General features: G+C 36.3%; 1 protein-coding gene across 1 annotated transcript; it reads left to right on the top strand.

The window, feature by feature from the left end:
* Positions 1-14662: 14662 nt before the first annotated feature.
* Positions 14663-15527, top strand: LOC132069372 (uncharacterized). The gene has a single exon (XM_059462736.1). It carries the CDS (start codon positions 14756-14758, stop codon positions 15434-15436), a length of 681 nt encoding a protein of 226 aa, XP_059318719.1. The 5' UTR covers positions 14663-14755; the 3' UTR covers positions 15437-15527.
* The last annotated feature ends 624 nt before the right edge of the window (positions 15528-16151 follow it).

Consider the following 16151-nt stretch of genomic DNA (forward strand, 5'->3'; position numbering starts at 1 on the left):
TGGTAATAGTGAGAAAAGGAAAACACAATAATGTGAGAACTAATTAAATGATACATAAATTATTAACCGTTATTAAATCTGTATTGCAAAGAATACTTTAAACCAGTAAGTTAGACTAATTCGAAGCGAAAGTAAAAACAGAACTGGCCGGTTCGCAAAAATCGTAGAAAACGAAATTAATAAACTGAAAAATAATATGAACAAGATATGGAAAACCAAATCGAGCCCACGATTCAATTGTCACGACCCAACCCGTAGGCCGTGACTAGTGCCCGATCCGGGCACCCAAACGCACCTCGATTATATCAAACACATCCAGTATATATGGGGTGGCCGACTAGGCCGAGTTTCAAATTTACATAATTTCTAGAAAAATTTCGGCAGTTTCCTTTGTTTTACGGACTATCCAACATAACCCCCGCGCATTTAAAATACCAACAAAGGCCACACGGGCCAACGAACAACATATATACATATGCGGGCCGACGGGCCGCCGCGGCGAATGGAATCGCCCAAACACAACATATACAAACACAATCGGAAGTAGGCACAACCCACAAAACATGTCCACGGACCTCTAAACGGACAGACGTAATCATATGACGGGACGTGGCCCCGCCGTACCCCTCGAACAAATATGTACAATGCAACGAACGAATATATACCAAAAGTAGGCTCGGAATAAGGGGAGCACTTCAAATAGCGTAAGAGGGTATCCTAAACCGGTGGATCACCAAGTCGTGCGTCCGTACCGCGGGCATGAAACGGCCCAGAAGAAAGGAGGTCGCACGAAATATGTACCGAGCATGTAAAGCAGAAATACAATAGGCAGAATCGTACTTTAAATAAGGAGTAGGAGCCATGGATGCAAAGAACCGTAAAACCACAAAACTTACCTTCGTAACATAATTCATACATGTTCATATCATATACCAATCGACAATCATTACGCACATGCGTATACATATAGCGTGTCCCGGCCCTCTAGCGAGAGACTCGGTAAGTAAGATCATATCACCGTCCCATATATACATACATATAGCGTGTCCCGCCCTCAGTGAGGGACTCGGTGTATAGCGTGTCTCGCCCTCTAGTGAGGGTCTCGGTGTATAGAATCATGTCATCATCATATCATCATATACATAGCGTGTCCCGGCCCTCTAGTGAGGGTCTCGGTGTATAGAATCATCATATCATCCTATTATCACATATCATATCGACTTCGGAACCCATGGTTACGTACCAAATTCATATGCATAGAAATCTTCATTTCAAACTCGACAACGCTTAAGTAATCGTGTTCGGGGGTTGGAATCATAGCCACATGGAGTTCTTTTAAAAATAGGTCGCTGGAATCAACATAGAAAAGTCGCGGGACCCACGGACGAGTGCCAACCAAATCCGGGCCCGCCCGTGAAATCTAAAGTCATCATATGTTATCGAATCATTATTATAAACTCAAAGACAAGTAACTGACCGTACTTGAAATCGGGATAATAGTCACATCAAGTTTTCCTCCGAACGTCACTCGGGAACAGATCAAATAGAATTTTTTTTGAAATCATAGTTACGTATAAAAATATCATATGCATAAAATCATTGTCATAATCCAAAAGATAAGTAGAATAGTCATATTGGAAATCGAAACAATAGCTACAACATTTCCTTTCAAAAGTTATCGATATTACATAAAAGGGCGTCGCGAGACCCACGGACGGGTGTAGACCCGAGCTGGGCCCGCCTATGGAAAACATACTTATCCTAGATCATACAAGCTTCTACGAAAATTTCAAAGCAATCCGAGCTTTTCTGTGAGAGTTATGGGCGTTCGTAGTTTTTGGATCGTTAAAGAATATACTAAAAAAAAATCAGCTTTCATGTAACTTTTGCAACTTATAAATTTCAAGGTCATAAGGATCAAGGTTTTGTCATATCAACACAAGAATACCAAGGAACAAAAACGAATTATAGACATGCTCGGATTGCGAGAATAGAGTTTCCTCGAGGCTTGAATCATAGCCTATTTTAACGAAGGCATGCCAAGAAAAGAAGGTTACTTTACATACCTCAAACGCTCTCCAATATGATCCAACTCAAGCTAAATCCAATCTATGATTCGGGCTACCCACAATCTATAAACAAGTCATAAAATGCCAAACATTAGTTAAAGACTTTTGGGGCATTAAATTCCAATTTCGCCCTTAATTCTACAGAAATTTGGGCAGTATTTCCCCTGTAAATAGGCCACCCCGAGAATTTAACTCGGCCATATCAATCAACAACAACAACAACAACCAACCTAGCAACATTAATAATCAATCCGAAAGGCAAAACAACAATAATAGCTCTGTTTCCATCATTCAACAACTTTCATAAATTCACTTCGACGACTTGCATTCAAGCCAACATCGACGTTTATACATTCACATACTAACCCGAACCCATACCAACAATATTTAAAGACCTTCTAAGCAATTCATACAACATTTCCAACAACCCAAATTTTTCTCCAACATGGCCGAATTCAGCCCCAAACCGAGAACCTCACTTTAACCCATTCCTTATTTTCAATTCATGATTTGTATCCATAATTCACATTCTAACAATGCTATTCTCGTCAATATATAATTTACATTAAATATACAACAACCTCCAAATCAGTCCGCAACATTTACAACATCAATTTGAGTCAATAAACATTCATTTCCAATATAGAATTCATAGCGACGACGACTAAAACATTAAGCGATATTAATTCGTTCATTGTCATATAATGTGACCCATTTCGACCAACACTACACATATACATATATGGATGATTCTCAATCGTTCTTCACCTTACAATGATCATAATAAACTAACTAGGCATTAATTCAAAATTTCAACACAACACAACAACCACCCATTTGCACGGCTCCAACACCACACACACAACTCACTTCCAACATTCCATATTTCATGATTTTCCTCCATTATAACATACTTCAACTTTCCAATAGCCTAGGGTTTCCAATGGATGAAAAATAATAGGTTGATCGCTCCAACGACACCTCCACGCTACTTAGGAACCTCAATATAGTGGGTTTACACCAAGGAACAAATTTTGGAAGAGCTTGAAATGGGGATTTTTTTTTTCTATGGCTGGCCGAGAACAGCCCCTTGTGGGTGTTCTTCAATCTTCAATTTTTTAAGTGGTATGGATGAAATGAAATGAAGTGGTCATCTTTTGATACTTAAATGAATTGTACACTTGCCCCTTGGCCCACACTAATGTGTTGTCCCAATTAAAAGATGACACAAAATTGTGTGGGCACCACTTAAATGCCACACGGCCAAGGGCCACATAATTCATGATTTCCAACTTCCAATTTCATCACTTTTGGTCCCAAATTCTCCTAATTGTTCCATACCAACAAATTCATGCACAACTTATATCTCAAAATAAAATCGAAGGTCAAAAATCCCGACCTTGCATCCCGGAACAGTTTTGTCCTTCACTTATCATAATTAGTCCGGATTGTTCCAATGTACTAAAATACGGGTTCTAACAGTGTGCCCTTAAGGAAATTATTCCCCTCAATGTACTCGAGGTTTTGGAATCTTTCCTCCCAGGATAGAAAGATTTACTCACCAAAATAGCGGTACAGCAAACTCAAGTGACTACGAACCACTCAATATATAGCCTGTTTGGGAAAAGGTTTGCAAATTTTCAGAAAAGTTTGCAACCTTTCAGAAAAATTCCGTTGAAAAAACGGAGGGATCATAAAGCCGAATCCGAATCCGAATCCGAAGCCGAAGCCGAAGCCGAAGCCGAGCGACGACGACGGCACGAGGGGAGACACTCTTCTTGACCCTTTAGCAACACGAAGGAGTGCTTCTACTTTTAAGTAGAAGAACTTTTCTTTCCACCACCTATGGGGGACAAATGCTTATTTCATAAAGCAAGAGGGAACAACTCATTTTTTCCTCCACTTCTTTTCCCTCCATTTCCCATCCAATCTATCAATTAAACCCAACAATCCCCCACATGAATAGGGAATGGCTATAAGATAAAGGAATGCACGGACAAGTGTGTGATATACAAGCGAAGATTAATTGCATCTGGATAAGTAGGTTTCCCTTTGAACTTTCCGTAGTGAACTTATATCGGATATACTCGATCAATCGGTAGATGTGATATCTTTGAACCGTCGAACTTTGTTGTATAACTAGACAACATAAGTCACATAATTAACCCTCAACCATTTATGGTTCTCACGGTTATGTTCATTTCAGCCATGAACACCGCCTGGTTTCGTGAATGCATAGAGAATGGGCCTTTACCATCATTCCCCTTGAAGCGGCTTATACTTCACACTCACATAGGTGATTTCTAAACGTGTAGTCCTATAGACACACTATCTGGTCATGTTCTGCCAGACTTAGATAATCATTAAAAAACTTTAATGCTTTATTAACTCATTAAAAAGCCTTAAGGTTTTATCCTTGTTTCTGAACATTGTCATCATCACGAGAATGGGTTGAGTTATTTGACAATGTTGAACCGTCATTCATAACTCTGTTTGATCTCTTTGAACCTAGTTCTTGGGATCTCCAGTATACTAGGTAGAGTTACCGCCATGATGACTTGTCCTAGGCCTTAACCCCATTCCCCTCGATGATCTTTCAACAACCTCTCTAGATAGGCCTTTTGTTAGCGGATCCGATACGTTATCTCTTGACTTTACGTAGTCAATAATGATCACACCACTAGAGAGTAGTTGTCTAACGGTATTGTGTCGCCGTCGAATGTGACGTGATTTTCCGTTATACATAACGCTCCCTGCCCTACCTATTGCCGCTTGGCTATCACAATGTATACATATAGGTGCCAAAGGTTTGGGCCAAAATGGAATATCTTCCAAGAAATTTCGGAGCCATTCAGCTTCTTCACCGGCCTTGTCTAAAGCTATAAATTCAGATTCCATTGTAGAGCGGGCGATGCATGTCTGTTTTGATGATTTTCAAGACACTGCTCCTCCACCAACGGTGAAAACGTATCCACTCGTGGATTTAACTTCAGATGATCCCGTGATCCAGTTTGCATCACTATATCCCTCAATTACTGCGGGATATTTATTATAATGCAAAGCATAGTTTTGGGTGTGTTTAAAATATCCCAAGACTCGTTTCATTGTCATCCAATGAGTTTGATTGGGATTAATTGTGAATCGACTCAGCTTGCTAATAGCACATGCTATATCTGGTCGTGTACAATTCATAATATATATCAAACTTCCCAAAACTCGTGCCTAGTCCAATTGTGAGTCACTTTCACCTTCATTCTTTTGAAGTGCAAAACTTACATCAATTGGAGTCTTTGCAACATTGAAATTTAAATACTTTAACTTGTCAAGTACCTTTTCAATATAATATGACTGTGATAATACTAGACCTTGTGGAGTTTTATGGATCCTAATTCCTAAGATCAAATCAGCAACCCCTGAGTCTTTCATGTCAAATTTGCTAGCGAGCATACGCTTCGTAGCATTTACATCGGCAATATCTCTACTCATTATCAACATGTCATCAACATACAAACAAACAATGACCTCATGATTTGGAGTATTTTTAATGTGAACACATTTGTCACACTAATTAATCTTAAATCCATCTGCCAACATTGTTTGGTCAAATTTCGCATGCCATTGTTTGGGTGCTTGTTTAAGTCCATAAAGTGCCTTAACAAGTTTGCACACTTTCCTTTCTTTACCAGGAACCACAAAACCCTCAGGTTGTTCCATGTAAATTTCTTCCTCCAATTCTCCATTTAAGAAAGCTGTCTTGACATCCATTTGATGGATTTCAAGACCATATCTCGGCCGCGCTGCCATAACACCCGAATAGATGTTATCCTTGTTACCGGCGAATATGTGTCAAAGTAATCAAGGCCTTCTTTTTGTCTATAACCTTTGACCATAAGTCTTGCCTTATATTTGTCAATAGTGCCATCAACTTTCATTTTCCTTTTAAAAATCCATTTTGATCCTAAAGGTTTATTTCCAGGAGGAAGATCAACCATTCCCATATATGGTTGTTCAAAATTGATTCAATCTCACTATTGGCTGCCTCTTTCCAAAATGCTGAATCAGAAGAAGACATTGCTGCTTTAAATGTTTGAGGCTCATTTTCAAGTAAGAATGTCACAAAATCTGGTCCAAAGGAAGTAGATATCCTTTGACGTTTGCTACGCCTTGGATCCTCTTCACTTGGTTTACTTTCCTTTGGTTCTTCTCGCAGCCGTTTAGATCTTTCACTTGACGACTCACATTCAGTTTTATATGGATAAATGTTTTCAAAGAATTCAGCATTATCTGATTCAATTACCGTATTAACATGAATTTCGGGATTGTCCGATTTGTGAACCAAAAACCGACAAGCTTTGTTGTTTGTAGCATAGCCAATAAAAACACAATTCACAGTTTTTGGTCCGATTTTTACCCTTTTGGGCAAAGGAACTTGGACCTTTGCTAAACACCCCCACACTTTGAAATATTTCAAGTTGGGTTTTCTTCCTTTCCATAGTTCATATGGAATAGATTGTGTTTTGCTGTGGGGCACCCTGTTGAGTATTCGATTAGCTGTAAGGATAGCTTCCCCCCACAAGTTTCTGCGGTAAACCGTAACTTATTAATAAAGCATTCATCATTTCCTTTAATGTTCAGCTTTTTCCTTTCCGCAATTCCATTTAATTGTGGTGTGTGGGGCAGTAGTTTGATGAATAATTCCATATTCTAAATATATCTCTGCAAAAGGAGATTCGTATTCTCCACCCCTATCACTTCTAATCATTTTTATCTTTTTATTCAATTGATTTTTCACTTCGTTCTTGTATTGCTTAAATGCATCAATTGCTTCATCCTTACTATTAAGCAAAAACACATAACAATATCGAGTGCGCGTCAATAAAAGTTATAAAATACTTTTTCCCACCGCGTGATGGTATTGACTTCATATCACATATATCTCGTGTGGATTAAGTCTAAAGGATTTGAACTCCTATCAATAGACTTATATGGATGTTTAACAAAGTTAGATTCAACACAGATTTCACATTTTGATTTATTACACTTGAATTTAGGCAATACTTCTAAATTAATCAATTTTCGCAAGGTTTTGTAGTTGACATGTCCTAAACAAACATGCCATAAATCATTTGACTCCAATAAGTAAGACGATTTGCCGAATTCTTATTAATACCGTCAACAACCATTACATTGAGTTTGAAAAGGCCCTCGGTGAGGTAGCCCTTTCCTATGAACATATCATTCTTACTTATTACAATTTTCTCACTAACCAAAGACACACTTAAACCCGTTTTTGACGAGTAGTCCTACCGAAACTAAATTCTTCCTAATTGTTGGAACGTGCGTAACGTTGTTGAGAGTCAAGACCTTGCCGGAAGTCATCTTCGAAGTATCTTCCCATATCCTTCAACCTTGGTCGTTGCAAGATTTCCCATGTCATTCCTCTTCGGGTCCCGGGAGCATAGGTTGCAAATGCTTCTTTTACGAATAAGAAACATATCGAGTGGCACCGTAATCAAGCCACCACTCCTTTGGGTTTCCAACCAAATTGCACTCCGATAGCATTGCACACAGATCATCCATGTCATCATTCTTCTCCACCATATTGGCTTGTCCCTTTCCCTTGTCCTTTTTTGGGAGACAACAATCTGGGGCTTTGTGGCCAGCTTTCCCACAATTATAGCAATTGCCCTTGAATTTTTTCTTGTTCCGCTCCTTACTCTTTCCAAAAGGTTTCTTCCTTTTCTTATTCTTTGGAGCAGCTTCTTCAACGATGTTCGCTCCCATAATCGTTGAATTTCCACGCGACTTCTTTTCAGCAACTTTATTATCTTCCTCAATCTTCAAGCGAATCACAAGATCTTCCAGCGACATTTCCTTACGCTTGTGTTTCAAATAGTCTTGAAGTCTCTCCTTGAAGGAGGCAACTTCTCAATCACGAACCCACTTGAAATGCCTCATTGATCACCATACCTTCAAAGAATAAGGTCATGGATAAGGACTTGAGTTCTTGAACTTGGATTCCAACAGTTTTACTGTCTGTCATCTTGTAGTCAAGAAACTTGGCAACCACGAATTTTTTCAAGCATGCATCTTTAGTTTTATACTTCTTTTCGAGTGCAAGCCATAATTCTTTTGAAGTTTTGGCGTTAACTGTAGACATTATACAGATCATCATCTAGTGCACTAAGGATGTATCCTTTGCACAAAAATCGCATGCTTCCAAGCCTCAGTAATCATAAAGCGCTGGTTTTCAGGCATTCCTTCTTCAGTGGCAGAAGGATTTTCATTTGTGAACTTCTGCATGCCTAGAGTAGTCAGCCAGAAGAACATTCTTTGCTGCCATCCTTTGAAGTTGATACCAGAAAACTTCCCTGGTTTCTCTGCCGGTGCCATCGCGTGTGCAGCAGTTGGACGGCTTGACGATGCAACATTTGTCGGCCCAACAGTCACGCCAACAGTAGTACCAACAGTAGTACCAGCAGTCGCACCAACAGTTGCAGTTCCATTAGGAGCATTAACATCACTTTCTGTTTCCATTCTTCACTGTCAATAATTGACAAACTGTTTAATAAATGGCAAATGAAACAGAACAGTTAACAGAGAAGATATATTTTTTTTTTCCTTTTTCCAGAATCTGTTTCACGATGAAGTTTTTATGCTCTTCAAAGCGCGTCACTGTTATGAACTTTAATAATCCAACGAAGCTTTTATGTTCTTCAAGTTGGACTAGAAAAATTCCAACGGAGTAGAAAACCAGAAGGTTTTAGTCTCCAAAACAGAATACAGATTAAAATATATAAGCAATAATTTCCTTAAGATTGTTATTAAATCTGTATTGCAAAGAATACTTTGAACCGATTTAAGTTAGACTAATTTCGAAATGTTAAAAACGAATACGTCCAGTTTCTGCAAAACTGTAGAAAACGAAATTAACAGAAACTGAAAAATAATATGAACAGTATATGAAAAACCAAATCGAGCCCATTGAATTCACAGTGTGTCCTTAAGGAAATTATTCCCCTCAATGTACCCGAGGTTTTGGAATCTTTCCTCCTAGGATAGAACGATTTACTCACCAAAATAGCAAGACAAAGAAATTGGGTGACTACGAACCACTCGAAGGTAGTATATCACACGAGAGTTTTTAAGAAGTGCAGAGAAAGAAGAAGATGAATATCAGAAAATTTCGTAAGGAAAAATTCTGAGGATCAACAGAAATATATAGCCTGTTTGGGAAAAGGTTTGCAACTTTTCAGAAAAGTTTGCAACCTTTCAGAAAAATTTCGTTGAAAAAACGGAGGGAAATGTTTTAAATTAATTCGGGAAAGAAAGAAAACGGGTCGGGTCGCGGGTTAATTAAATAATTAAAATTAAAGGAAATCTGGTCCAAAAAGATTATCAATCAAATCATTTGACCGAAGCCGAAGCCGAGCCAAGCGACGACGACGGTGCAAGGGGAGACCCTCTTCTTGACCCTTTAGCAACACGAAGGAGTGCTTCTACTTTTAAGTAGGAGAACTTTTCTTTTCACCACCTATGAGGGACAAATACTTATTTCATAAAGCAAGAGGGAACAACTCATTTTTCCCTCCACTTCTTTTCCCTCCATTTCCCATGCAACCTATCAATTAAACCCAACAATAACTAGGCATACATTTCTAAGTGTGTGTGGTGCATCAAATTAATCTAGTGTACCTGCGGCTTTAACTACAAAATCATTAAAAAGATGAGTCTTATTTTAATAGAAGAGTTGATATACGGTAAATTTCTGCTCTTCTCTTCTAATATTCTTTTTTGATTTTGAAACTTTCTTAGTCCGGTGTTGTATTTTCGAGTACTAGTCATAAATTTTTGTCTTTTTATTTGTTTTGTTTGATGGGTAAAAGAAATAAAGTGCAATTTTCTTACTTCTGAATAATTACCATTTGTTGAGAAATAATCCCACAGTCATGAAGAAAATACTAGTCTTAGACTTTTCAAGTTTCCAACCACGATATAAATGATGAGAGAAAAAAAAAATTCAAGCTGGGAACTTTGATTAAGTCTTTAACCACGTTCTTCTATCTACAGGCGTCCATCTAGATGCTCCATTAAAGAAATCTATGGTTTGCCTTGCATGTTAAAGAAGTTGTTACTACTTAATATATATTTTACATCATTTTGTTGGAGACTTAAAGTTTTAGAGAATAATGATATGTTAACTCGTCAGATTTGGTTAACTAACAATAAGAAGTGAAAAAAAAAAAAAAAACTGGACGGAGGTGATCAATATGGAACATGGCAGAGTTAAAAATAGAGAAAAAAAGTTTCTAGACACGAGGTGGATAGAAGTTGGAGAGTAAGGCTTCATTAGCCTCACCTCGCTCCGCCACGTTTGTCATCCCTAAGACAATATATAGGTGAAGACTTTGTCAAGCTTACCTAGGCTGACACAATTTGCAGCAAATTATGGCAATATGGACCTGTTAATATGTGTGAGAGTACTTTTTTTTTTTTGTTTTTGTTTGAGAACGGACGATATATGTTCTTTGACATCCAAGAGAGAAGACAAACGAGACTGCTAACTTGGAATTTTTCTCTCAAATCCATTTGATTTTTAACTTTGCTTTAACACGTTCAAAACAATTTTAAAAAGCAATCAATCCCTTTCGAGCTCCAATAAAAAAAACGGACCAACAAGAAAAGTACAACAAAAGTAACAAAAAACGAGGAACTTTTAAGAATTCTTTAGATGTCAATGAAATTTGCCGTATGTATTCATATATAAATTTTAACCTAGCGGCGGAGTTAAAATTCTTTTTTATTAAAGAAATATAAAATATATACAAAGAAGACAAAGAAATTCAACATCAATCATATAAACATAAATAATTTTAATTTTACATATATACTTTAATTTTTTGATGAAGGAAATTTAGTTTTGGTACTCTAGCTCCGCCCTTGTATAGGTACCATGACATAACCTGAAGAAGTCAAATAGCAGAAGATTCTCTTCATACCACCAAAGCCTTCATCTGTTTCAACGCTTTGACAAAAGTTCTGTTTTAAATAAGTATTCCTTCAGAGGGTTTGTTGAAAGGGTTGCAAGTTAAAACACTACTTTTTGTTTTAGACTTTTTGACAACATCCTAATCTTTTTTCTAAAAGGTGAAACTACTATATTAGAGTTAAGTCGGTAAAACAATAAATGCATATTACCGACCACCACATTGATCTGCTTTCGTGCATGTTCTTTCAATTGATGACAAACACGTTTGCATTATTAAGTCAAAATTAGATAAGTTCTTCTTGACCACCTAGTAGAATTGATTGCAACTGTCAAATGTTATCTTAACCGCCAATCGATTACACTTTAGTCAATTTCTTTAGATAAATAATGGGAAATTGATCCAAACTCAATCCAAAAACTAGTTCAAGGTGTTAGAATTGTCCAAAAATCCTATATAGACACCAATGTTCCCTCTACAATCGAAGAGGGACTAATTCAACACCCTATACATGCTCAGGACTAGACATCTAGAGCGTGTACAATATAACATGAGGTCCCAACATCAGGTAAATCAAGAATTGAAGTTAGTCTGATTCTGATAACATGATAAAAATTGGACCTTGAACTTAATTCAATTTCAAAAGATAGATCTCTTATTGTTCAAGACCATATATAAAAACCAGTGTTCTCCCTCTCATAACCGATGTATGTCTCCAACGTCATTTGATTCTAAATTAGTTGAGGTCAGATTATAGAATTCCAAAGAATTCATTTATCTGAAACGTATATCTTAAATGTTTAATACACTATCTTCTATTCGTCATATTATCAAGTTTGTGCTCGAGGAAAGAATGAGCATATTTTTAACATGTAAAGGAGAAGTAATTTGTTAAATAGATTAGCCAATCAAGCTCTTGAACCAACTGAAGTGGGTAGCAGGAACGAAGTTTAGTGTTTGTTGAAGCGACAAGCGTGTAAAAACAAAATACCGAAGTAACCGACGTCAGAAATAAACTTTGCTTGAATTTTCGAAACTCTCTACGTACTATCATTTCTGAGTTACACTTTTCTATTACTCCCTCCATTTCATAATAAGTGTCACTTTAACTAAAAAAAATTATCCCATAATAAGTGTCATCTTAGGAAATCAAGATATAAATTGACTAATTTTTTTCAATTCTACCCTTAGACAATAAAGTAACATCTAAATGATGATTGAAAAAGCCACATAATAACTTGATATTGTTTGGATTCCAATGTCAAAAGGTTTACTTCTTGTGCATGCTATAATCAAAAGGTAAAAATAATTTATTTTTATTATATAGGGGTAATTTGATAAACTTCATATTGCATTATTAATTTCTTAATATACGTATTTTTGAGTAAGGTGACACTTATTATGGAACGGAGGGTGTACTAAGCTACTTCAATAGTTGTCATAATCTCCAATACCAACTCCTAGTCGTGCAAGCTAAGTCCTCCTATGATCCATCATTACATCCCAGATTTGACATTTTTGTACCAAATTTTGGTGTGTCTGGCACCAAGATAAATGGAAAAAGACATTTAAAATTATCCTTCAAATTGTAAATGGAATATTTTATCGACAAGCTACTTAATAATAAAAGTATCATTCTCTTGAGATGCTTTCTTGAATTGTAAAATTCGACATTTTACGGTGACAACCAAGTTTAGGAGAAATGTTCCGGATCAATAAAGTACGGGAGAGATGTTGGGTATATTAGAAAATAAGTCTTAAACTCTAGTGACACATTTTAAAGTCGTGCGGACCTAGAAATATAAACTCCCTCCATCTGTTATCCCGATAGAAAGTACGTCTCCCTTTAATGGACTTTAAGCATCGAAAATTCGGATTTAATTTTATTTGAGGCTCCAAAATAAATACTCCGTACTAAACATTAGATAGGACATCAAAAAGTTCAATATTTCTACTATATTAGAAGAGTAGGTTTGGTCGTCAACCACCCACTCTTCGAATATAGTTATTAATTAAAATAATAATAATAATAATAAATAAGATGGGGTCCACGTGAAAAATTATGAAGAAAAAAATAATAAAGTGGAGTCCACGTGAAGAAGTAGGAGACAATTGCAAAAAATAAAAATAAAAGGATATTTAAATAATGATAATAAGTTCAGAAAATGGTAAAGGTACGCTTAGAGAAAATTTAAAGAAGAGAAATTCAGGAAAAAAAGAAATAACGATTTAAATTGAAATCGCTAAAGAAGTCATAAAATCAAAAGATTTAAAACTTATACCTTTGGGTAAGGATAAAAATGCACTAATTTTAGATACATACGTTTCACACAAATAATGAGAAATAACATCAAGAAGACGAAATATAAACGGCCAAGAAACGTATACACATATTTTCTTAAAATAATAAAGTTGGTCTATACTTAAAAATTTAAGATTACAACAGATGCTAAACACATGAAAGAGCTTTTCAGAGTTGTTCAGTAGAAAGAGATGATGACATGAAACTCGGTAGGAGAAGGTGTATTTCAAATCTTTCAATTGGAGAACCAAATCAGGAAAGTCATATATGGGAGAAGCGGACTAAGAAAAATAATTTATTGATATTTTTAATTAATTGAATTATAATACTTTCTATAATAAAAATTCATAATTTTATTACTAAAAGGTACTCTCTCTGTCCTAATATATGTGAAATAGTTTGATTAGGCACAAAATTTAAAAAAGAAAGAAAAACAAGTCATAGATATTTGTGTGGATTTAAATCATTTCATTAAAGGTAAAAGGGAAGTTTCAAGTTAAATGATTTCTAAATATAAAAATATATTATTTTTTAGATAAATTAAAAAGAAAAGTGTGATATTATTTTTTATGTTGGACCCGTGCTAGCACGGCTTTAATCATCTAGTGATTTTTATACACGTACACTTTATTTTACTTTTTTTATCTGACAATATGATTTTTATTCACTATTTTAATTTGCTTTTAGTATAGCAACCCAGAGGTCAAACAAGCGTCTACACCCACGAACTAAGACCTTTCCTTTTCTAGTTTGTACTACAAAATCCACGCTATATTCTTTTGGGAGCCCACATTTCGTTACCCACTTACACATTAGTCAACTTTATATATGTGAAACGCATGACCATTCACTACTCCTGTCATTAAATAATTTGCATTCTCGTAAATAATTCCCACAATTGTGGCCGCTGTCAAAACCTTAATTACTCCCTCGGTCTCAAAATATTTATTATTTTTATTAAAAATACTCATCTGAAAATTAAATAGTTTTTTTTATTTTACCTTTGTATTAATTAGCAATATTTAAGAGGTTCTCACCATTGATAGAATACATATTTATTGAAAAGAGATTGCATAAAATATGTTAAGAAGATAAAATAATTAAAATGCTATCGCAAAGGAAGTGGAAATAAAAAATACAACAAATATTTTCAGATAGAGAAATTATTTAATGGGGGCGAAACACGCTGTTTGGTCTACCAACATTTTCCATAAAGTTTTCTTATCCATGGTTAAGTTATATTTCTTTTGTCTCCAACCATGGTTAAGTTATTGTCTCTACCTTTAAAAACACAACACCTTTATAATAAGCTCTATAGATAGAAGCAGCATAGTAGAACAAACAAGAAGAGAGAACAAGTTATCAAGAACAGAGCAATTCAAAGCATACCTTTCAAAATGGCGTTCTACATGGATGAAGAACAATTCTGGAAATGTCCAAAACACCCTTCAAAGCGACGAAGAAACGGAGTTTGCCATGTTTGTCTCAAGGACCGTCTCGTCATACTCTGCCCTGACTGCGCTAACGTACGCCCCTGTGCTTGCTCCGCCTCTGCCACGTCATCATCTTCCTCCGCCTCGTCATCATTTTCTCTCTTCTCCTCATCCTCCGGTCGCAGCGCCCCCGCTAGCGACGGAGTTGGCCGAGTTTCTAATCTCATAGATAGTGAACCGGCGTTCCGACGGTCGAGATCCGTCGGAATTCCGTTTCTCCGATCACGAACTAAAAACTCCGGCGATATAAAAAATCAGCCGGTTACTAAAACGGCGTCGTTTTGGTCGGTTTTTAAGTTGAGCAATAAGAGTAAGAGAAGCGGAGGATCAGAGAGCGATGAATTAGCAAAAGAGAAAGGGAATATTCATCGTGATAATAGTAATGATTTTCCTGATGGTAGAATTGAGGATTTTGCGAAGATGATGATGAGATCAAGATCATTGAGTGTAGCGATAACGTCTGGTAATTGCAACAAGTCGCCTGCGAAGTCGAAAGGATGGTATTTTCCAAGTCCATTGAAAGTTTTCCGGCAATCCAAGGCTTCGAAATTGGTTCATGAACGGTCGCCTTTGTATAGAGGTTAAGTTTTTTTGCTTTTTCCTTTTTAATGTTTAGAAAATAACGGTATTGTATGAAGGCAGTCAAGGAAGTAAATAACAAGATTAGTTTCATTTCTATTAGTATGAATCAATAATTGCACTACTGTTTTAGAAAAAGTGGAAGTTGCAATGTACTTTTAAGTCGAGTAAATCTCCATTGTAAGTTGCAATGTACTTTAAAGTCGAGTAAATCTCCATTGTATATGTTGAATCCGTATTTTACTGTATGGTTTTTGGTACGTTGGATTGTATTACTATAACCAAATTATTGCATGAACTAAAAGAAAGGTACCATCTAATGCGTTGTTGATCCTTCACTTGTTGTGTATTTGTTGTATTAAACTTGTAAGAATTCTAGCCTATCTTAATTTTTCTTGATGCCTACAAAACATTTGTCATGTGGATTAGCTTGGACGCATCTCTTAAGAGCACAAATGTAAAATAACTGTATTCAAACACCAAGTTATACATATATTTATCGATTATAAGAATTTAAATTACGATCCTTCATAATTTTCACTCTTTTTCATTTTCCGTTAAACCACACTGATCGATATTTATTTCCTCTTGGGCACTCGTTCTATTGTTACGTAAGTGTAAATTCCCTAGGGACATATGGCTTGCCCGTTGGATATTATAGGAATCATTTTTAATTTGACGACAAGGGAGCCCGCAGACCCCGCTACTGTGCAATTGTGAT

The sequence above is a fragment of the Lycium ferocissimum genome, chromosome 9, assembly GCF_029784015.1.
Source record: "Lycium ferocissimum isolate CSIRO_LF1 chromosome 9, AGI_CSIRO_Lferr_CH_V1, whole genome shotgun sequence".
NCBI classification, from domain to species: Eukaryota; Viridiplantae; Streptophyta; class Magnoliopsida; order Solanales; family Solanaceae; genus Lycium; species Lycium ferocissimum.

What these genes read in the sequence shown, in the direction of transcription:
- LOC132069372 (XM_059462736.1), top strand. Translation starts at nt 14,756, where the DNA reads ATGGCGTTCTACATGGATGAAGAACAATTCTGGAAATGTCCAAAACAC.